Source organism: Diorhabda sublineata, chromosome 3, assembly GCF_026230105.1.
Source record: "Diorhabda sublineata isolate icDioSubl1.1 chromosome 3, icDioSubl1.1, whole genome shotgun sequence".
Lineage (NCBI taxonomy): Eukaryota > Metazoa > Arthropoda > Insecta > Coleoptera > Chrysomelidae > Diorhabda > Diorhabda sublineata.
This window is the reverse complement of record NC_079476.1, coordinates 26,676,323-26,702,416: the sequence shown is the minus strand read 5'-3', so window position 1 is coordinate 26,702,416 and position 26,094 is coordinate 26,676,323. Positions and strand designations below refer to the sequence as shown.

Genomic DNA, 26,094 nt, shown 5'->3' with positions numbered 1-26,094 from the left:
CGGAAGATGCATGGTTTTTAAGTTATTTAAGTTTTTAAAGTTTTTAAAAAAAAGTTAAGCGTTTTTCCGTTATTTAACTTAAAAATTTCCAACTGCCAATTGAAAGTTTTTTCAACAACGCATATCTCGGTAAATATTACATCTATGAAAATAATTAAAGATAGCAAAATAATCAATAACTTATTCACTTTCACCTTGCATTAATTTATTTTTTTCTTAAAATGCATGGTTTTTATGTTATTTAAAAAAAATGTTCGAAAACATGCATTTTTGTATCTAAAAACGTATTGACTAGTTTTTTGAGAAAAGTTGAGCATTTTTCCGTTATTTAACTTAAAAATTTTCAACTGCGAATTGATAGTTTTTTTAACAACCCATATCTCGGTAAATATTGCAGCTATGAAAATAATAAAAATAGCAAAATAATCAATAACTTATTCACTTTCAACTTGCACTAATTTATTTTTTTCTTAAAATGCATGGTTTTTATGTTATTTAAAAAAAATGTTCGAAAACATGCATTTTTGTATCTAAAAATGTATTGACTAGTTTTTTGAAAAAAGTTGAGCGTTTTTCCGTTATTTAACCCAAAAATTTTCAACTGCGAATTGATAGTTTTTTTAACAACCCATATCTCGGTAAATATTGCAGCTATGAAAATAATAAAAATAGCAAAATAATCAATAACTTATTCACTTTCACCTTGCACTAATTTATTTTTTTCTTAAAATGCATGGTTTTTATGTTATTTAAAAAAAATGTTCGAAAACATGCATTTTTGTATCTAAAAACGTATTAACTAGATCAAAGAGGTTAGTTTGCATTTATTAGCTTCTACCCCCGAAAAGGGGTGGCGTTAACCTACTGGTTATGAATACACAATATAATGTCATAATTTTACGAAATAATTGCTAGATCCTTGGGGATCGTATATATTATACACTAAAATAAATAATATGTAAAATACTGTTAATCCTTTGAAATATATGGAACGAATCTCCTTTCTCCTTCAACTAGAGATTGATTTGTTTCACAATGACCATCAAGATCAATAACTAATTGTAGGAAGTTAATATCATTGTTTAACATATCAAAATTGACGTTGTAAATCCGAGAGATATCTTAAAATCGGTCTATTAGTGAAAGTTCTAATTAAATGATAGAAAAGTCAATATTTTTTTGTTTAATGTCCTTAATACAACTCTGTTTAACTCCGAATTTAGCGTACCTAAAATTTATGTGACAAGTACTCGATATATAATTAATGGTTTTCATTTCGTTGTTATATAATTTCGAGACAGGTCAAGTGCACGGGATTCGGTTATCGGCATAGAATGAAGATGAAATACCTGGTGAAATAAACATATAAAAACCGGAAAACAAAGTTTGTACCAATAGAAATTACCAATAAACCCAAAGCATCTTAAATTTCGTAGCATTTAGAAGTAAAAGTTTTACCATTAAGTTTACACAATATATGAATGAGAAACTAGATGAAAATTTACAGATGTCAATGAATATAAAAATACAAAAAACAACAACAGAAAGGACTAATATATAATCAAGAGAATTTCACTATTCAAATTCTTCCAAAATTACAAGCAGAAGAAATTTTAGAAAGCTACGAAGACGACAATTAATTAGATGCTACAACAAAACTGGAAAATGTATAAACAGCTCTGGTTATAAACGTTGTATTTCCAAAAAGTATTAATTAATACATTTCAAACAGTCATTCCTTCAAAATAAGCACATTGGAGTGCCACAGACTTTTCTTCCTCAACTATCTCCACTTCTTGTAGCAAGCCTGTAAATTTGACAATGTTAACATCTTTAGAACCACTTTCTTCTGCTGGCGAATAGACTCAATCGATCCCACAGGAGCCTGATTAAAGTCGTGTCTTAGCACTTAAAAATGCGAGGACAAGCCTTACAGTTCTTCGAGTTATGTTGAACGTTTCAAGTTAGTTTTTCAAAGAAAATCGCTGTCGTGGTGACCTGACGAGGAATCCATTCTTGTCGTAGCTCTGCTAAGATTTCGCACAGGTATCTCGTCATCTTTCACCTCTTCAAAATTTTCTCAAAACTACAACATATACAAAAAATGTAGATAAGAAATCCTCTCATTTATTTTGATAACCAAAAATTATTCTTTCAATCTGAATGTCTCACCCGGTAGGTATAATTTTCCGTAACGATTACAGGTAATTGCCTCACTTCCATCATGTCACGAAATGAGGTAAGTAATAAATTTGACCCCAATAATACCGCATAAACATTCTTTTAAGTTCCCCCCAAGCGAACAAGCGAAATTTCGACTAAAATAAAAATAAAAAGCTCGAATTAGCATTATGGAAATCTAGATTTTGAAATGTATTGTTTTTACCACGAATTTAAACGTGAATGTACATGATTATTTTTTCAAAACTTTCGCTATACTTATGAATTTGTGTGAAAAGTAATAATTAAAACCAAATCAATAATTTTTCTTTCTTCTATAATAGATCTAACGAGACCAGAGACAATTAGTTTAATGTAGATATTCAACCATCAAATTTTTAATTTAATTATACAGAAAAAAATATAAATAAGTTCTTCAAAATAGAGGTCCAGTTACTTTGGGTCTGTCGAAGGTCTAGGGCTGGCCAGATTAGGATCATTAAAACAATCAATGATCCTAGAATCCATTATCGGTGTAGCTATTACGATCCTGAGTAGTCTGCTAATAAAACAACTTCTGAGGAGACGGATAGAGACAGTTCACAATTAACTGCTCTATTTAAACTTCTGGTAACTGGTCTTCGGAGATTTTTAAGATGCAATCTCCATCACGAACGATCCAGAATGTTCAAATGTTTTGTTTGAACACTTAGCCTCACAGTTTGAAGGTGCTTGGTTAGTACAACGACCCTTAGTAGTTTTAAAGGCTCTATGCGACTATGAAAATATTGAAAAAATCGAAAAATATAAGATGTAATATCATATATTATAATACAAGTTTATCCAGGTTTTGGAAACTTACCAAAACTTATAAGAAATATATAGAGATGCTTTTTAATGGATCGTAGACGTAGGAGCAGCTACCAAATCAATGCCCTCATCATAACAAATTCCTTAGTTATTCAAAACACTCTTTGGTTTATTAAAACAGAGCTTTACATTACCAAAGATGAGACTTTCTATGGATCCTATCCCAAATTGAAATGAAGACGATCTTAAATCTTTTCGTCTCTGGCTAGGACATATCAAATTTACCCAAGAAAAAACTGTGGACTGTCTAATATATTTAGTGGCCTATTTCGGGATAATAACTATGGTAAAGTGATAATATTTTTAAAAATAATCAATGTACTCGATTATTTCCCAAATAATTACGGTTCTGTTAAAAATATGGACTATAAAAAGGTGTTCAGTACACCATTATTGAGTGTAGGTCCCATAATTTTGTTATTATTAATGTTTTGGTAAGGGCGTGGTATCTTTTCCGATTTGATCGATATCTGTTAATAATGGGACCTTGTTTGGACATTGCTTTGATTATAATTAATAGCTTCTCTCATACGTTCAATTTAAATAATATTGTGCAATCTAATTTATCATTTTTCAATCCAGTGCATTAAAATCTGAAAGATTTTATTTATATTGCAGTCGCTACAAATCTTTTAAGGTCCATCAATTTCATGACATTAATAAATTCTTTCTCCTATTCTATAAATCCTTCTTCAATTAATATTTCGATTTTGTTTTCTTAGTGTAGTGGTTCACCTTATTACTAAACCATATCATGTAGAAAAATTATCGTTTTTTGAGGTTATAATTATAAAAATGGGGCAGGAAAATTTAAACGAATTTAAACACTTCTTGTACTGTACTAAAATAGGGCGAAATTATCATTTAATTAGGTTCTAGAGAAGAAATTGAGTTCCTCATTCAAGTAAGTCTAATAAAATATTATATATTTATTGCATATTCTATTGCTTATTTCTAGATACTGTTTTCTCAGTGTAGTAGCTCATTTTTTTACCAAATTATAGTAAAATAGGAAGAAATTATCCTTTTTTTTTAGGTTATATTGAAGGAATTGAATTCTTCATTCAAAAAATTCTAATCAAATTTCATATATTTAATGCATTTTCTATTGCCTTCTTAAAGATGCTGTTTTTTCAGTGTAGTGGCTTATTTTGTTACTAAACTGTACTAAAATAGAAAGAGATAACCATTTTTTAAGGTTATATAGAAGAAATTACATTTCTCATTCAAATAATTCTAATCAAACTACATATATTTAGGGGGCGTGGTATATTGCTTATTCCTAGACACTGTTTTCTCAGTGTAATGGTTCATTTTGTTACCAAACTATACTAAAATAGGAATATATTATCATTTTTTAGGTTATATCGAAGCAATTGAGTTCCTCATTCAAATAATCCTAATCAAACTTCATATATTTATTACATATTCTATTGCCTACTTATAGATACTGTTTTTACAGTGTAGTGGACCATTTTGTTACCAAATTATAGTAAAATTGGAAGAGATTGTAATTTTTTTAGGTCATATCGAAGAAATTACATTCTTCATTCAAATAATTCTAATGAAACTTCATATATTTATTACATGTTCTATTGCCTACTTATATATACGGTTTTCTCAGTGTAGTGGCTCATTTTGCTATTAAACTGTACTGAAATAGGAAGAGATTACCATTTTTTAGGTTAAATCGAAGCAATTGAAGTCCTCATTCAAATAATTCTAATCAAACTTCATATATTTAATGCATTCTCTATTGCCTACTAATAGATACTGTTTTCTCAGTGTAGTGGCTCATTTTGTTACTAAACTGGACTAAAATAGAAAGAGATTACCATTTTTTAGGTTATATCAAAAACATTAAGTTCCTTAAACAAATAATTCTAATCAAACTTCATATATTCATTACATTTTCTATTGCCCATTTCTAGACACTGTTTTCTTAGTGTATTGGCTTATTTTGTTACTAAACTATACTAAAATAGGAAGAGATTACCATTTTTTTAGGTTATACCGACGAAATTACATTCTTCATTCAAATAATTCTAATCAAACTTCATATATTTATTACATATTCTATTGCCTTCTTATAGATACTGTTTTTACAGTGTAGTAGACCATTTTGTTACCAAATTATAGTAAAATTGGAAGAGATTGTAATTTTTTTAGGTCATATCGAAGAAATTACATTCTTCATTCAAATAATTCTAATCAAACTTCATATATTTATTACATGTTCTATTGCCTACTTATAGATACGGTTTTCTTAGTGTAGTGGCTCATTTTGCTACTAAACTGTTCTGAAATAGGAAGAAATTACCATTTTTTTAGGTTAAATCGGAGCAATTGTGTTCCTCATTCAAATAATTCTAATCAAACTTCATATATTTAATGCATTCTCTATTGCCTACTTACAGATACTGTTTTCTCAGTGTAGTGGCTCATTTTGTTACTAAACTGGACTAAAATAGAAAGACATTACTATTTTTTAGGTTATGTCGAAGACATTGAGGTCCTCATTCAAATAATTCTAATCAAACTTTATATATTCATTACATTTTCTATTGCCCATTTCTAGACACTGTTTTCTTAGTGTAGTGGCTTATTTTGTTACTAAACTATACTAAAATAGGAAGAGATTACCATTTTTTCAGGCTATACCGACGAAATTACATTCTTCATTCAAATAATTCTGATCAAACTTCATATATTTATTACATATTCTATTGCCTACTTATAGATACTGTTTTTACAGTGTAGTGGCTCATTTTGATTCTAAACTGTACTGAAATAAGAAGAGATTACCATTTTTTTAGGTTATATCGAAGCAATTGAGTTCCTCATTCAAATAATTCTAATCAAACTTCATATATTCATTACATTTTCTATTGCCCATTTCTAGACACTGTTTTCTTAGTATATTGGCTTATTTTGTTACTAAACTATACTAAAATAGGAAGAGATTACCATTTTTTTAGGTTATACCGACGAAATTACATTCTTCATTCAAATAATTCTAATCAAACTTCATATATTTATTACATGTTCTATTGCCTACTTATAGATACGGTTTTCTCAGTGTAGTAGCTCATTTTGCTACTAAACTGGACTAAAATAGAAAGAGATTACCATTTTTTAGGTTATATCAAAAACATTAAGTTCCTTATTCAAATAATTCTAATCAAACTTCATATATTCATTACATTTTCTATTGCCCATTTCTAGATACTGTTTTCTTAGTGTATTGGCTTATTTTGTTACTAAACTATACTAAAATAGGAAGAGATTACCATTTTTTTAGGTTATACCGACGAAATTACATTCTTCATTCAAATAATTCTAATCAAACTTCATATATTTATTACATATTCTATTGCCTTCTTATAGATACTGTTTTTACAGTGTAGTAGACCATTTTGTTACCAAATTATAGTAAAATTGGAAGAGATTGTAATTTTTTTAGGTCATATCGAAGAAATTACATTCTTCATTCAAATAATTCTAATCAAACTTCATATATTTATTACATGTTCTATTGCCTACTTATAGATACGGTTTTCTTAGTGTAGTGGCTCATTTTGCTACTAAACTGTACTGAAATAGGAAGAGATTACCATTTTTTAGGTTAAATCGAAGCAATTGAAGTCCTCATTCAAATAATTCTAATCAAACTTCATATATTTAATGCATTCTCTATTGCCTACTTATAGATACTGTTTTCTCAGTGTAGTGGCTCATTTTGTTACTAAACTGGACTAAAATAGAAAGAGATTACCATTTTTTAGGTTATATCAAAAACATTAAGTTCCTTATTCAAATAATTCTAATCAAACTTCATATATTCATTACATTTTCTATTGCCCATTTCTAGACACTGTTTTCTTAGTGTATTGGCTTATTTTGTTACTAAACTATACTAAAATAGGAAGAGATTACCATTTTTTTAGGTTATACCGACGAAATTACATTCTTCATTCAAATAATTCTAATCAAACTTCATATATTTATTACATATTCTATTGCCTTCTTATAGATACTGTTTTTACAGTGTAGTAGACCATTTTGTTACCAAATTATAGTAAAATTGGAAGAGATTGTAATTTTTTTAGGTCATATCGAAGAAATTACATTCTTCATTCAAATAATTCTAATCACACTTCATATATTTATTACATGTTCTATTGCCTACTTATAGATACGGTTTTCTCAGTGTAGTGGCTCATTTTGCTACTAAACTGTTCTGAAATAGGAAGAAATTACCATTTTTTTAGGTTAAATCGGAGCAATTGAGTTCCTCATTCAAATAATTCTAATCAAACTTCATATATTTAATGCATTCTCTATTGCCTACTTACAGATACTGTTTTCTCAGTGTAGTGGTTCATTTTGTTACTAAACTGGACTAAAATAGAAAGACATTACCATTTTTTAGGTTATGTCGAAGACATTGAGGTCCTCATTCAAATAATTCTAATCAAACTTTATATATTCATTACATTTTCTATTACCCATTTCTAGACACTGTTTTCTTAGTGTAGTGGCTTATTTTGTTACTAAACTATACTAAAATAGGAAGAGATTACCATTTTTTCAGGTTATACCGACGAAATTACATTCTTCATTCAAATAATTCTGATCAAACTTCATATATTTATTACATATTCTATTGCCTACTTATAGATACTGTTTTTACAGTGTAGTGGCTCATTTTGTTACTAAACTGTACTAAAATAGGAAGAGATTGTAATTTTTTTAGGTCATATTGGAGAAATTACATTCTTCAATCAAATAATTCTAATCAAACTTCATATATTTATTACATGTTCTATTGCCTACTTATAGATACTGTTTTTACAGTGTAGTGGCTCATTTTGATTCTAAACTGTACTGAAATAAGAAGAGATTACCATTTTTTTAGGTTATATCGAAGCAATTGAGTTCCTCATTCAAATAATTCTAATCAAACTTCATATATTCATTACATTTTCTATTGCCCATTTCTAGACACTGTTTTCTTAGTGTATTGGCTCATTTTGTTACTAAACTATACTAAAATAGGAAGAGATTACCATTTTTTTAGGTTATACCGACGAAATTACATTCTTCATTCAAATAATTCTAATCAAACTTCATATATTTATTACATGTTCTATTGTCTACTTATAGATACGGTTTTCTCAGTGTAGTAGCTCATTTTGCTACTAAACTGGACTAAAATAGAAAGAGATTACCATTTTTTAGGTTATATCAAAAACATTAAGTTCCTTATTCAAATAATTCTAATCAAACTTCATATATTCATTACATTTTCTATTGCCCATTTCTAGATACTGTTTTCTTAGTGTATTGGCTTATTTTGTTACTAAACTATACTAAAATAGGAAGAGATTACCATTTTTTTAGGTTATACCGACGAAATTACATTCTTCATTCAAATAATTCTAATCAAACTTCATATATTTATTACATGTTCTATTGCCTACTTATAGATACGGTTTTCTCAGTGTAGTGGCTCATTTTGCTACTAAACTGGATTAAAATAGAAAGAGATTACCATTTTTTAGGTTATATCAAAAACATTGAGTTCCTTATTCAAATAATTCTAATCAAACTTCATATATTCATTACATTTTCTATTGCCCATTTCTAGATACTGTTTTCTTAGTGTAGTGGCTTATTTTGTTACTAAACTATACTAAAATAGGAAGAGATTACCATTTTTTTTAGGTTATACCGACGAAATTACATTCTTCATTCAAATAATTCTAATCAAACTTCATATATTTAATGCATTTTCTATTGCCTACTTATAGATACTGTTTTTTCAGTGTAGTGGCTCATTTTGTTACTAAACTATACTAAAATAGGAAGAGATTACGATTTTTTTAGGTTATATCGAATAAATTGAATTCCTCATTCGAATAATTCTATTAAATCTTTTATCGTTTTATATTTATGTGTGTTTGCATTTCAATTATTATTGTTTGTTATTTAAGGTGTGTCATGTGCAGTGTCTCGAGCATTATTCCAGATATAAAAAAGTGCTTTCTCACGATAGACGTTCGCTGCTATTATTTGGACCAGAACAGTACCTAAGGGCTTGATTAAACAGCAGTTTAGTCATATACTCGATGCCCATCCTGTACACAACATCTAATAACGTTTAATATATGTAATCGTAATATAGATACAGTGCATAACCGAATAAAGTGTCATCAATTATCGAAAAAATCAGTTTTTTTGGAAAACTTGACAACATTGTAATTATACGAATGATAGGTAGATAGAGCATGAGCATAAACGGAAGTTACGTTTCTAGAAGGCGTGTTTTTGAAGTAAACACCATTTTGAAATAAAACCGTATTTAAATAATTAACGTCGTTTATTTTAATAACAATTCGTTTTGACATCACTTATGGAAACTACAGAGAAGATAATCAACTTCATTTTAACCAAATTTACGAGTTATATCATGTGTTTGATCAGCTGCATCTTGATGAGAACTATCTTAAAACAGAATGATCCACGAGTAAAACTTCTAGTCGAAACCTCACAGCGTCTATTCCTATGGATTTTCTGATTAAATTCTTCCACCAGATTAATAGCGTTTCTCCTTGTGCATATCTGTGTGTCCATTTTCAAAAGCTTCAATCCTCAAAATATTGTTTTATAACCATAAGAAGCTCTGATTATCAATATTTGTGATTTGATTAACATCTTGATGCAAAGCGGTTGTTTTTGTTTACAAATTCACTGAAAACGTTCACTATTGATATACTAAACGTGGTTTTTTTCTCAAGCAACTACCGCCATCTCTAAGTCATGTCAGGTACTTCTGGGAACGTCCTCGTATGACCCAAGTTTCAGGTTTAAAAGGATTAACCGATCCCTAAGGACCCTCTCTGCAGCTAGCGCCTCAACTAAATATGGCGCATGAATCGATGAATATATAATTACATAAATCGTCTTTGTAAATAGTTTATAAACACGCATATGAACCCTTTTCAAAATTTATTGTGGAAAATCAAATAAAGAAATACAACTCATGCAGGAAATTTTAATAAAACATAATTTAAATACTCTTGGGTATTATTTAACTTGAATTTATGTATTTACTTACAGATCTACGGTATTAATATTTACTAGATATATAAATTTATGGGTTTGTGTAGTAATTTTGGGGTTCTATCAAGAGACAGTGTCGTAAAAATATTTTAAGAATAAAATATTGCGATAAATTGTATCTACAGTTCAATAACCAAAAATTTGGGGGATGTCAAATACTTGAAGAGAAGATTGAATGATTTTTAAACAAACACAAACCCAAATTTCGTTTAGACCATAATCGAAAACTGAAAAAGACTAAACCCTACGAATTAGTTTATTATTTAATGTGAAAAGACTAGAAATAATTTATTTATATATAGAACGCAAGTTTTAATGAACATGGAATGTTTTTAATCGCTATTAAGTAATTAATAACCCCGCTAGGTACTTTTAAAAAACATTTTTAACAAAAAAAATCAAAGTTAAATGTATTATGATCTTTTTTGTGTCAAAACTCCAAGAGATTATTGAACGAACGTTATAAAAATCATAATAGTCTCCACATCTAACTGTTAAACGTTTTCTATAGGGATTAATCTGATTTTATGAACCATTTTTTTAAATAATTAAATAGTTTTTAGAAGGGCAAATAGTTTACAAACATCTACTCACCATTTCCCTCGAATCTCAATTCGACAACTTTTATAGACCGTACCTGAAGATTTTAGATGGCGATATCTTTAGAAGATCCAAAGGATTTTTATAATTGACTTAACATCCAATGTTGATAGAAGATCTAAACAATCTGATTGAGTTTAATGCAGGAAATAAACAAGCTGCTGTTTTCACAAAGAAAGCTGGTACTACATCTCAAGATTTTCACCTGTTTGAACAAAAAGCATCACCGTCACCGCAAATTCAATTGTTAGGTATTGAGGTTGAGTCATGTGGATGAATTAGTGAAGGCAGATTAACAAAAACTAGAAGCAAAGACAACAAAGCTAATTACTTCCTATTCAAACAGAAAAGAGGGATGTTTAGACTCTGTTTCACCGATACCACCACAAATGCTCTTCCGAGCTGTCCAATATAATTCCACTTAGAGCTAAACCTTCTCGACAGGTAGACGTGGTTCGTGAACATCGAATTCACCTACAGACGCACTGGATATCAATGTATCGGGGTTACTTTCTTTGGAGAAGTGCTAAGGTGTGGAATCAGCTACCAAGAAGCGTCTTTGACGAAAACTACAACCTACAGAAGCACCACTCGGAACTACTTGTGTGTAGGTTTGGATATTTGGGCTTACTGTTTATATAAAAAAAGACCTGAGCTGTTCTTTACAATTGCAACTTGCAAGCAATGAAAATGACACTAAAACGACATGAAACAATCAGTTGAATTTCATCTGCGCATGGTTTTGATAAAAAAATATAGTGTCCTGTACCACGTTGCATCATATCGAGCGGCCTTATCATTAATTGTAGCCCTTCATGTACGCCAATGCGGATAAATAGTAAATTATGTAGTTTTTTCAAGCCGGTAACGCCTATTAGACAAAGTGATGGTTAGTTAACGTTGCATAAGGGAAATCTAGACCATCATGAGGGTATATCGTCGAACAATGGGGAGGTAATTACAAGGGAGAAAAACGTTTTATTTGAACCTTTTTTTTCCTCTCAATTGGTAACTTTGTGTTGTATGAGATCTGATTTCCTGTTGTGCTGGGTGGGATTTTTTTTAACTACGTTTATCCATTAAAGATGAAAGGATGAGTAGAATGGGGGTTTAAATTGGGAAATTCGTCACGATTTTGAAAAAAAAAATATTATAATAAATTCTTAATAGTATTAATTAGTTCATCTACAATTATTTCAGTTTTAATATAAGCAAGGATAAATTTGAATTCATAAAGATCCCGTTTGCAACGTCCATAGTGAAACTTGAATCTTCTACAAGGTATTAAAGATTGATTTAATACAGAAAATATTAGATATAATATAACTCACTCGTCATTAGTTGAATTTTGTCCCCTTGTGCTAAATCGGGTCTAATTCAGTTCACAGATCTTTCAAAACTTCAACCTAGTTCACTCTGTGGTCGGAAGAGACAAATTTCTTGTGAACAATACCACTAGAAACAAACAAAACTATTAAAATTTGTCTTCACATTGGATCGGCTTTCCGTTTAATTTTAATTCCTCACAGAACTCAGTCCTTTATGCTTTCTGTGCGATGTCTTACAATTTCTTCATCTCGAGCTTACAAATTTTTGAATAATCATACAAGGAGGTACCCAAAGGTTGATTCCAAGAATTCGATGTGGCTTAGATGGTTGTTTTTGTCGATTTTGTTTTCCCATACATATGATTGTGGACACTCCCCAACTTTCCTCCAGTCTAGGTGCACTTTCCCTTCAAGGGATAACGAACCAGCTACTAAAGGTGATATTGGCGCAGACAAAGCATAAAACCTCGCCAAGGAGCCAAAGACATCACCTCATCCAGGCGTTTATATACCATCCAATTTAGTACAACTGGAATCATCATTTTTTTTAAACTGTGATTTGACAGGTCATCATCCATAGTTTTAACTGCGAATCTACGATTGTTCACTTCTTCACGGTTCGTCTTGACGTTCCTCCGGGTAATAAAAATCAAAGTGCTCTGACCAGTACAACTTGTCGACGTCTGCAACCTTTCAACTTGGATCTAAACAAATCCCGTTGTCTATCTCTAATATATTTCATTTTGGTTTCCATTCCACATAATTAAAGACCTATTTTTATAATATGTGTATGTAATTTGAAAATAAAAACAAACTTTTGTAACAATTAACGTAATCAAGAACCGAAAAGTTCTTAATACGCGCGTGTTCGTGATTAATAAACATTATCATTTATTTCTGGTGAAGCGGAAGTTATAAAAGACGTTCGTCTATTATTTTATGCACATCTCCGTGCACTTGCTTAATTATGAATAGTAAAAGTATAAAATGTCACTTTATAATTTATTAGACAGTGATATGAAAATAGAAAGAAATTATCAGGTTATGATATAGATTTTGATCTTGATACATAATCAAAAACCTTTTTTTCAATGTTACCGTCAGGTATATTAATAATTTAGTTCTCAGTTTATGAAAGCTTTTAATCCCGAGGGGGTTTTTAATAAACCGATTAACATGGAAAAACTATTAGAACTACAACACCTGTTTATAGAGTATGATTATACGCATTTTCGATAATTTATTGGAAAATACCGAAGTGAAAAGCTCTGAAAACAAACTTAATAATCTTATCAATTAAGTTAGCTCAACTATTTTTGATTACTGAAGCTACGAAGATGCCATTAAGTATCTGTATATCAAGACTAAAAGTATTTCTCACTTTTTTTAAATCAATGCGCTGCTATTTCTAACTCACATAATTCTAATGTTAACTTAAGTACCATACGAATACGAGCTTGCAACTGCTGCTGTCTTTCGGAAGTTTTATTACAGTCGAAAATCAAAGAAACTTCAGTAGCTTTAACCGACACAATTCCTGCTGCTTCTCCTGCTCACCTTTCGAAAACTGTAGCATTTGCTGAAGGATACAGGTAGTTATCGGTATACTTTTGTTTACCAAAAAATCAAAAATAAAAACATTTCCCACTAAACTAAATGTTAATTTGGCAGCTTCTATACATACTTCAGTGGATTCTAATCTAAACTCGAAGAGTTTTTCAGTTCTTGCTCGGCTATCTACTCCTGGTTCATAGGCAAAGCAAATATGAACTACTTGTAGAAGAGATCGAGCTTCTAAAAGCTAAATCTGACTAAATACATGTTCGACTACTGAATGGTAATGAGATCACAGGTTCAACATGACATCTAGCTCCCAGGGGAAGCCCAGATATATGGGAATGGAATAAAAATCAACAACAAGGTCTATAAAAGGAATACCAATGTCAGTTTTCATTGGATCCATATCAACAGGTGGTGCCAGTTTAACACTAATGATAATTCTTCACACTTACAACGGTTCCAACGTGAAAAAGACTATATTTGAAGCCGAGTAAAAAAGTAAAAAATAAAAACGTCCTATATGTAAGTCGCAGTTACCTATATGTCAGTTTTTTCTCCAAACGTGTGCCCAAATTTTTCACACCACTTTTTACAAAATTATCCCTCTTAGTTGCTCCTAGAAATATCACTTTTACTATGACAGATTTGATGATATTGAAACGTCAAAGTTTTCCAAAAAAGAGGAAGAATTAAACAATTCTCTTGATAGAATTGGCATGATTTGAATATCATTAAATGTTTCAGATTACTTTTTGTATATCCCACGTATATGATTTTAATTAGTTTTGACGACGGTCCTGTCTTTGTCCATAAATTAACTAATTTAGGTACGTATACGTAGGAGTATTGTTCATAATCAGCTGTCGATGACCGATGCGTTTTGCATCTGTTGTGTTTCATTTTCGTAGCTGTGCCATGTGGCCAATCTCCATAGGTGTGACACAAGAGCTCCTGGAATGCATCAATTATTTAATATCTACAAAATAATTATAAATAAATCGAATACTCAAAAACATCACACTCGATTTTTAGGTTATGATAAGTATAATACCGAGTTCTGAATTTGTATTAACAGTTGGCGAATCACAGCTTATTTTTTCACGTGTTCTTTGTTATTAAGTTGTTGTTTGTAGTAAAATAAAATTCAAAATGAACGAGAAACGACACGATTGATAGATAAACTAATCCTAAGATCCTAAATAAGTTTATAACCAAGCATGCGCACTACAGTGATCCTAAATTACCAACTGATTCCGAATCGATTCTAAATTGATCTCGAACAAGTGCTCGTAGTAGTCTGAGATCAGGATAAGTTGCTAATAACCTGTTTTTTGATATAATTGATGAATTTTATACCAGGCGCATACCAAAATGCAAATGCCATAACCTTGAACGCTAACTTTACAGTCTTACAACGCTTTGGAGTCGGTTTATCACGTGTAGTCGATTTGATTGACTATTGATTGGATTCTTATGTGAAATAAAAGAACCATGTTTCATCCATGGTCAGATATCAATACAAAAATTCGGGTTTATTTAGTTGCAACGGCTTGAAACACTGGTCATAATCATTTTTCGAAACTAAAAATTGTTGCTTTAGCTAAACTACCAAATTATACACGTGTCTTTTGAAGATAAGGGCTAATTGAAAATCATATTGATTTAATAGTAGTAGCACCATCTATGTGTCCATATACGAACTTCTCAGCCCACCTAATGTGGGTGAATATCTATCTAGGTTGTTGGTTTCGAATTTTTGTATTAATTTAAGGCGATGGATGTTCATTTCATCAATCCAAACATAATGCTTATTGTTGTCCGTAATGATAAATGTTCTCTTTCAACGCTAAACAAATAAATAAAAATTTCGTGTTATTATCTCATTGTTGGAACTACCTGTCAAACGTTTCAATAAAAACACTGTTAGAATGACTAATTCTTCATTATTCGTTTCGTTTATCATCCGGTAATAAATAAAATTACATACTAAAGCTTAATTAATTATTTAAAAGAGTCGTAAAAGACGAAACAATGTCTTCTTCTTACCCACATACCTAAACGACACCTTTATGGTATTCACGCGTCTGGTATAACCCACTAACCTCCATATTATGAAAATACTAAATAAATTTTAATAACCGTTTGACATAACGATGGATATATTATTCAAAATACATTTGTTTATCAAAAAAAAAACTGTTACTTCTCCTTATTTTTCAAAGCAAAGTAATAAATTGGTATTAACGAGGTTATAATCATAATCAATATTTCGCACGTCAGAACGTATCTATACTGTCAAAAATTTCAAAACACAGATATACCAACTGTCAATAAATTAAAATATACTTGTTTATAGAAAAAAACAGTTACTTCACATGATTTTATAAAGTAAGATGATAAATTAATATAAATGAGGGTACTATCAACAAAAAGTTCTACTTCAAATGATCTTATAGGTCAAAAGGTCCAAGAAATAAGAAATTAAAGTAATTATTTTGATATTAATGAAGTTTTGATCGATATTTCGCACTTAAGAACGTATCTATACTATCAAAATATCCAAGCGGGATAGTGGTAGATGTTTTAACTGTATACAAATCAAATTAGACTTAGATTAACATTTCACACTTTGGAATATTATCAAAAATGTTAAAACATTATAGCGACAGATATACCAACTGTCAAGAAATTGAAATATATTTGTTTATAGAAAAAAATTATTCCTTCCTATGACATTATGAAGTGAGGTAATAAATTGATATAAAAGAGGGTAAGATCAACATTTCCCGCTTCAGAACGTACCTATACCATCAAATATGTCAAAACATGATAGCGATAGATATACCAACTGTCAACAACGTAACATATACTTGTTTATTGAAAAAAACATGTACTTCACGTGTTCTTATAAAGTAAAGTGATACATTGATATTGAAGCGGTTTTGATCAATATTTCGCACTTCAGAACGTATCTAAACTATCAAAAATGTCAAAACAAGATTTACCAACTGTCAACTACAGGGTTGTCTCGGCTAATTACATAAATATTATTATTTTTTTTTTAGTTTTTCCTGATTATATCAATGTAAATTTAATTTTTGATATATTCGTAAACGAAAAATATAAATTCAATCCTATAACGACAAAGATATACCAAAAAATTTTGAAAAAATCTTTGTCTTATACGCTATGTTGCCAAGTAGAAGATTAGAGCATTATTTAGTTGTTTTAGCTCTTTAATAGGGACTATATTCAAGCCTTCCGATTTGAAACTTGTATTGAGAATTTGTATAATAATGTTTAACTAGATATTACACGTTCTCTTTTAACGTTAAGTAGCAAATTTTTATGTACATTTAATGGAATGACAGTAAACTTCGTATATGTAGGAAAAATTATAGTTTCAAGAGGGTCGGATATATGAATAGCTGCATAATCAATAGTTTCTAAAGCAAGATGGTTATCCAAACAATACTTACTACGTATTATCTAGCTTGAATTATAATTTTGATTTATTTGTTTCAGATAAAAAGTGACGTGGAAACTTTGGTTGACAAATATTTCGGGAATTTGTACAGAAATTACGAACATTCCCGAAAATGTTTGATCAGGCAAGCACGTGACGTACTCGTATGTGAATATCATGGTTGCCTGCAGAAGTTCGAAGGAGAATTTTGCGTTCAAGCTGAAAAACTGCTCAGATATATCAAGGTATATTATAAATCTTCTATATTATTATTTCCACGCTTATTATTTTGATAATTATCTACGAGAGTGCCACCTCGTGTAGTTCTAGAAGATCAAAGATGGACAAATCGATCTTTGATTTCAAAATATCGTAGACTATCATAGGAAAAATCTTTTCTTTAGATAGATTTTGATTCTATACTTCAATCTAGTTGCTTCTGTAGACGATGTAAAGGTTAGAGCGGTCACAAAAATTTTTAATACCGTTTTTATAGTACGATTAGTCTTTAGCGTCAACGTTTAGAGGTGGTTCGTCACGTGTCAACTGTCAATTGGATACTGGTGTGAAATTATTGAGTCTTATTCAGATCGAACAGCTCCAAACATTGCTTAGATTAAATAGTTCATTTTAACAACACTCGTATATCCAAATATAAATTCACTATATTGCTAATATCTTCATAATCTCAGCTAATTCAATCAGCTTCATTTTACGATAACATCTGGTTTGTTGAGGCAAAGTCTGAATTATCAAGCTAATTCTGGATTTATTTAATAATATTATTTCAACAAAAAACAATGTTTTGTATCACACGATATTCCTTTTATTTTATTTTCTCATATTAACCAAAGTAGATCTATTTAAAATGCTTTTATATGAATCGATTTGTTAATAGTGGCGCCATCTATATGTTTAAGAATTTTTCAATCCATTATTTTTGATATAATTTGTATTTAGAAACGCCACGAAGACAGTTTTTTGTTGAACTGAATTAATTTACATCGTAAATCCATCCAAAATAAATGCTTAGTGTGCTTAATAAAAAAAACACGAATTATTACAAATTGGACATTTCCTGATACCTTGACGGATTTACAACTACTGACATTTCATCAAGGTGCGGCGCTAATTAAGTAGAAAATTTTTTTGAGGTCTCACAATTAGTTTCCTAGATTCTTCGGATTATAGTAGTTATACCAATTATTTTCATTAACACGAAGAAAACGATTGTAGAATCACAATATATTTTTAAAGCTTGCACTTAAAAAAAATTTCCAAAGTTTTAGTAAAAATCATCTTCATGTGAACATATTGTTGCCAAATACTCTTAACGATTGACCGTTGATCAAGTACTTGTTGAAACCTAACCTAATCAAATCGATTAATAATAATATGACAGTGACAGAATGATTGATTAGATTCAGGAATGCTAGTATAACTTTAGACACAAAAGATCTGCATCGCTAATATGAAAATTGAACGAAATATCTTCATTGGATATCGTCTCTGAGGTAGCCTGGTTCTAGCGTCGTAAACAGCGGCTGTTCTTCTTGGGTTGCTGGCTGCCCCTGGAACGGAAATTGCACTAAACCATGACACTCAAGAGTAGAGATTTGAGAAAGACTTTGAGGCCAAACGCAATTGGAAATGTACGATTTTCGTTTCTTTGACCTGTCTGTGTTTCAGTTGAACCGCTTCAGCACACGTCCAGCATCTAGTTTCACCTTGTAATGGCACGAACCAAGGCATTCAGCTACAGGTAAAAATGCACCTGGACCCGAGGGCTCATAAACTGGACGGATACGACGATGACAATGACAGAATTAATGATTGCTAGAGTTCAATTATCAGTTTCCTCGTTCTTAATAATCTTTTCTTCAAATTATTCATTTCTTAATTGATGTAAATTGACCTTTTTATGTTTATACACGAATATCAAGTTTCCTAATTATGTCGTGGGAATAATTATTAAATTTGTAATCAATATATTTTTAAAACTTTCTCATTTATATCAATTCTAACGTCCAAAAGTTAAATTACGTTCGGAAGATAAAACGGTATTAACCGATGGGTAATAATCATGTCTGGTGTATCGTATCTCATTCAAAATTTCTCAACACTCAGATTAGTTTACAACCTACTGAATGTTCAATTAGTAACAAACGGCAATTAACGACAAAATCTCTTATTAAAAAAATACTCCTACGTCGATGTCCAATACGCTTTTGAAAAAAAAATATTGTAAATGTTTAATTATGGACGCGTTTAGATTCAAAAACGCAGCGGGATGAGACACCAAATAATATATCGATGTTTTCCGACTTATTTCAATTAATATTTGTGTGGTAAGATGGGTTCGTCAAATATAATATGTAATAACAGGGCCGGTTCAAGTAGAAGAAAACTTCAATTGTTTGTGAAAAAGAAATATAAAAACCGTCACGCTCGCCAAACTTTGAACTCTTCCATTATAACCGAACAGTATCGGCTTCACGCACGATGTCGTGGAAGTGTTTGTAACAATAAAAATGAATCTCAATTCTGAAGTAACCGAGAATAGTTGATATTTCGAGTTTGAAGTATATTTATACTAAACTTGTACCCAAATATCTAAATCTTTCACAAAAACAACATAGCTGAAGACGCTTCATAAGTGGTCACGAAACGTGGATTTATGAATATGACGTTGAAATTGTACTAAAAATACCAAATGGGGGTTAAAAAATGAGCCGTGACTAGATTTGTTGGTAGACAACTTAGGGGTTAAAACGATGTTACATTGCAGCATGATTTTGACTTGTTTTTTACCAAAACACGAAACGTTTTCATCAGAATTGGCTCCCTGTGATTTTACCGATCTTGAAAACATGCTAGAGTAGGGCTGGAACCAATTTAATTGAGTCTAATACAGGCTGGCACTGCAGCTTAGAATTTGAAACTGCTTGCACATAAAACACCGCAAATTTGCTTGTCTGGAGCTAAAATTAGTAGTAATATTTCTTTATAGTCTCGTGACCGAATTAGCTAAGGTATCCTTACAAAAATTTGTATCCCTCTTCAAGACTAAATAACTATGTACCCCGCAACAGCTTCTAATCCTCTACAAGGCCTAGATGCGTTCATTCTTGGAGTATAGTTTGCACATTTGGAGCTAGGCTCCCAAGAATAGATTCTCCACTCAATACAGAAGACTTATAGGCGATTCAAATATGACCTTGGGCAGCTTAGAGCAGAGGAATAAGTTGTAGGAGACCTGTTGTATCGATACTACCACAGCAGATGTTCTTCCGAGTTGTTTAACATTATACCACCTAGAGCAATATCTGCAAGACTTACTTGACAGGTAGATGTTGCTCATGAAGATTGAAGTCGCCTGCAGAATATCAATTAATACGGACTCCTATGTCTTTTTGTGCTCGATTTTTTCGTAAAAACATTTTTTTGAAGGTTTCAATAAAGATATTAATTGAAATACGTGAAAATCTTATTAATCTTTATCAATGATACTGCAATCCAAAGGGTTGTATTCCCTAATTTTGATGTCATACAGGCAATGCTTAGTTTTTTCTATCCCTCAAACAACGAAATTTATAATTTTTTTAATATACATTATTAAAATCTACGCTGAAATCAACTTTTATCCAAAATGGTGATTCAAACCCTATTTTTTGAACTATATATTCTTTTTATACCTTTTCCTTGACAAATGGATTTGATTTTAGGTTTTTTTAATTGCGACGGTTTTCTTTTGGATCTAATTTCCATATTTATTAAAATATTCTTCTATTTCTCACTATTATTGAAGTTTTAATGGTCCTTCGAGTCTGGTTAAAAAATAAATTAATATTTTCTGAATAAAATAATGTAAGTGGCAATCAAATATATTATTTGTGGATGTTAAATTAACAAAATAGACACAACCAACCCTATAATCCACCCTGGCTACCTGCCATTTCCTTTGTTTACCTAAACCTACCCTAAAACTTGTATCCTATGCATAGATCTTATCGGGACATTACGCCGCGTGTGATAGATTTGAAATTTTGATTTTCTCACAGGTGAGGTAAGTGCTTCAATCTCCTGAACAGAAAAACAATGTTAGGCACTATAAGCTCGCTGAGAAGATTTATCTATGCGATATAGGTAAAGCCGACAGTTTTTTCTAAACGACTTACATACAAGGGTAGATGAAGTTTTCTAGGAAATTTACCTAATGAGACTCCTACGTTTTTGACCACCCGTGATGCTGGAGACGTGGAAATATATATTACTGAATATATTCGTTGTCTATAACTAATTTTTTTTTTATTTTTAAGTAAAATTCATGTACAATATCCTATATTTATCTTTAAACGTTTCAAAGTTATCTAAATCGAGGTGATTAGTTTTGTATTATTACGAACAAGTTCGAGAAATGGGTCTTTAACATTGCAGGCGGTTTATTTACAGTATTTCTTTAAAATAAAATCTAGGAAAGTTGTGTTTCTTTTTGTTTTGTTCTAGAAGTTAGTAGAATTCTATTTAGGATATATAAGGAGTTCTTTAATTCTAAATAAATAGTCGTCGTGAATAAAACGAATTAGTGAAGTGTATAATGTGTAAATTAATTAAGAACGTGAGAGACAGTGTTTATTAAATCACCTCACGAATAAAAAAAGGTGAATAAATACGAAAAAACATTACAGCATACAATATTTTTGACATATCTTCACAAAAAGAGGTCTAATAGCGTCAGATCAGGTAATCGTGTAGGCCATTTTACATAAACTTAGATCAATACTCTCAGACTTTGATTTGGAAATAAATCAATAGTCCATTTTGCTTGAATCATATTATTTTCGAAGGAACTTATAGGTATTCCGGATCAGAATATTAATTTCTTGAAATCAGTATAATATTTTGGAGCAGTTCTAAATATTTATATTCATTCAAGTTACCCTCAATTGAATAAGTACCTACGATATAATTTAACGGCAATTTTCACAATTAACATGTTTAATTTTGAGAAAAACCCAAATTCCTTCAATTTTTATTAAATTACTTGTTTATTGAGAGCGAATTAACAATATTTCAATAATTTTAGACCAATATGAACAATTTTCAAAACAATTTTTTTCTTATTTAGGTTATTATTGACGTTAATCTCAAGAAAATTGATTGTGTATGAAATAAATGAAAATTCTGGGAATTATTCTGATTGCCAGGAACTTATGATACTTTTACAATATTCATGATCATAGAATCCTCTTTGAAACTATCTAATCGTTTGTCCCATGCTTATTTACGAGTAAATGTCAAAATTTCGTGATTTTTTGCCAAATCTTTGATCATAATCAATAAATTAAGAATATTCCAACAAATCTATGTCGATATGAAGGATTTTTACATCAATTTCTTCAGATTTAGGAAATTATTGACGTTATTTTTATTGAAATTAATTGTATTTGGGATAAATGTTAATTTTGGGAATGCTTCTGATTGCCACAAACTTATTTCATGATACTATCACTTTTACAATCTTAATGATCATGAATTCCTTTTTGAAACGATCTAATTGTTTGTCCAATGTTTATTTTCGAGTAAAAGCCAAAGTTTTGTGATTTTTTGGCAAATCTTTGCATCATAATTAATATTTCTTGAACCATAGTATTTTCGAAGGAACTTGCAGGTATTCCGGATCAGGTAATGAGTTTGTCGAAATCAGCATATTATTTTGAAGCAGTTCTTACCTTCATTCAAGTTACCATCAATGGAATAAGGACCTACGATATCATTTAGCGGTAATTTTCAGGAATGAAATGAAGTGTAATTGGGCTAATATCAGATAACAAAACATCTTCTTAGTAGTAAGTAATTGGATCACATTCCCATCATAGAAATCCTCTTCCATGAGGTTCCTTCAAATAACGTATCTAGCAAAAGTTTTCGAAAAAATTTGTTGGCTACAATTCAATTCTAAATAACTAATATCTCAATTTTTAAATGACATTTTAATTTTTGTCAAATTTAAACATGGTTATGTACTACAAGCTAGATATCTAAAAAATAAGCATATATGTCAAAAACTGAAATTGTGAATACATTTAAATAGCAGATTATATTGTCGTTTTGACTTTTTATATGAAAATAAGTGATGTACTATCGTGTTTAAACATTCCAAAAAGTGTGCTGTCTAAAATTTTGACTAATAACCAGTAAAATCGATTGGTAGAATAAGGTGAAGACAAATTAGGAACTTTAACTCTTCTAAATTATCCTAATGACGTCCAAAAAGAAATTTGAAGTTCAAGTTTTCGTTTGGTATGCCATATCTTCCAAAATTGATTGAATTTATTAATACACATCATCCCAATAAGGAAATAATATTTTAGGAGCTTCAGAATAACCAGATATTGTATTGGGGCTCACGATATATCATTTGTATGATACCGATCCCCCAAACTCTCTTTATTGAAGAGTTGTGGACGATATTGAGTAAAAAAATGTGTGATAAGGACTGGGAAGCCGAAGCTTCGATGTAGAATATTTCAAAAAATTGATATTCGAACATAATATCTAATTTCTTATCATCACTTTCTGCATTGACAGTCATGAACATGAATAAAATCGCGAAACTTATTCTTTGATTTTCTAAAAAATGAGAAATTGAAATACCCAAGTGCTCAATTTTGCTAATATTAATGACGAAATTTAAAAATTACCTCACTAATATATGAAACGATAGTGAAACTCATAATTATGATCTAGAATCTCATATTTTCTTAATAAAATTCTCATGGTAATTGGAATTCAGTGCGTGCAATAATTCCGTTAAAATCTACAAAAATATTCCCACACTTTTTTTTGTCGTTAAGCTCATTATCAATTATAAATAACTAATGAAATTAATTTAATTGGCAACAGCGATAAAAGATCACATCTACATTAGTATAACGAGTGTCGCATATTTTTTCCAAACTATTTTAATTCATTAAGCAGAATTTTCATTTTAAAATTTCTGTAGTAAAATCTCCTCCACATTCGACGAAATTTCTGTATAAATAGTCAAAGATTGGATGAAATAATTAATTAAACCCACTTTGAAGTACTCCTCTTGTGAAAAAATTTGCAGGGGCTAAATCTGGCGAATAGGGTGCATGCGTTCTGTTTATTTTCCTCGCCCAAACATTGCAACCTTTTTCAAGATAATCAATGGAAATTATCCGAAAAAACCGACGCTATGATCTTACCTGCAGATGGAATAGTCTTTGCCTTCTTTGAAGCCGGTTCTTCGATTTCATTTCATTGTTTTGGGTGTGAAGTGATGGTTCCATAGTTTTTATTTGTGTGTAATATTGTCAAACGTTTAATGGAAGCATCTTCTTTTGTTTTAATGTGAACAAACGCGGCATCCATGTCCAATTTTAAGTTAATATGAAATACCTACTACGTCTGCTAGTTTCGTACATTTTCTTCAACATTTCCGAGTCGTGACCTCATTTGGTCAACCACTGAGTTGTTGATCATCTCAATTCGTACAGTCTCGCTTAAACTATGCTACTCGATATTCCACTGTTAATAACGAAGGATCAGTCTCACCAAGAATAGAATCTAGTTCAGCTTTTATATTGGTTGGGCTAAGTCCATGGAAATGTTCAGTATTGATGGCTGCCAAACAAATACCAAACAACTTCTTCAAACTTGAAAGATTTGTTGTATAGATTGTGTACACTAAGTCAGGAAGACTGACAGCTGAGAAAATAGTGTAATTTATGAATGCGAAACGAATTTTGCAACTATTTAGAAAACTATTTCTATACGCCTTCGTTTTCCTTGTACAATTAAGAAATGAATCATAGAATTAATTGCTACCTCGGAGTAATAATTTATGAGTTGGTATGCGTATTAGAAACAGGCGGAATCATATATGAACACATATTTATAATATCCATCGAGAGTGGTAACTTCTTTTACAAGGTTGATGAAAGTAATTTAATTCAGTTTATCAGATAATATTAAATTATAGCGATGGGAAGACTTATAAAAGTTAAAAGCTTATTTTGGACTTCAAATTGATGAATATCATATCACAAACAATTTAAAAGTACTAGTCGTTTGTTTAATTTGTATATAACAAGACTACAATTGGTTAATAAACAATATTTGAACAATGTTAATAACAAATTGATTTTATTTAGGAGACGGTATACGTTTATTTCATTGGATTTAATCATATATTGAGTTAAATAGTCAATTTTACAACATTAATGAATATTAATTCTCCTTTAGAACGAGCTAATTGTTTGTCCAATGTTTAATTTCGCTCAAAATCCAAAATTCTATAATTTTTAGTAAATAATTTAGAAAATGATAACAATATTTCAACAATTCTAGACCGATATGGACGATCTTCATAACAAATTCTTCTTTTTCAAGAAATTATTGACGATGATCTTATTAGAATTAAATATATATGTTAATTTTGGGAATGATTTTGTTATTTTACAATATTAATGATCATAAATTCTTCTTTGAAACGATCTAATTGTTTGTCCAATGTAATTTTGAGTATAACCCAAATTTCTTCAACTTTTATTAAATCATTTGATTATTGTGAGTGAATTAACAATATTTCAACAATTCTGGGCTGATATAAACAATTTTCAAAACATTTTTTTTCTTATTTAGGTTATTATTGACGTTAATCTCAATAGAATTAATTATGTATTATGTATTTTGGAAATTATTGACGTTAATTTGATTTTGGGAATGATACTAATTGCCATGAAGTTATTTCTTATTAAATATCGATTCACTAACATTTTAACAATAATAGTGATCATAAATTCTCTTTTAAAGTCATAGAATCATTTGTCCAATCTTTAACTTCGTTTAAAATCGAGAAATTTCTCAATTTTCAGCAAATGTATCAGACAGAGTAAATCAATATAAAACTAGAATGAAATAAATAATTATTTGCTATAATCTGGGTTTTTGTCGAAA

At 30.2% G+C, this 26,094-nt stretch overlaps 1 protein-coding gene across 4 annotated transcripts in view; it reads left to right on the top strand.

Moving 5' to 3' along the window:
- LOC130441613 (uncharacterized) overlaps window positions 1-26,094 on the top strand; it is a 184,339-nt gene that overhangs the window by 51,217 nt on the left and 107,028 nt on the right. For all 4 annotated transcript variants that reach the window (XM_056775369.1, XM_056775368.1, XM_056775371.1 and 1 more), the window contains one exon: window positions 17,169-17,354. In XM_056775369.1, the coding sequence (XP_056631347.1) occupies window positions 17,169-17,354 (186 nt within the window). The remainder of the gene's footprint in view (window positions 1-17,168; window positions 17,355-26,094) is intronic.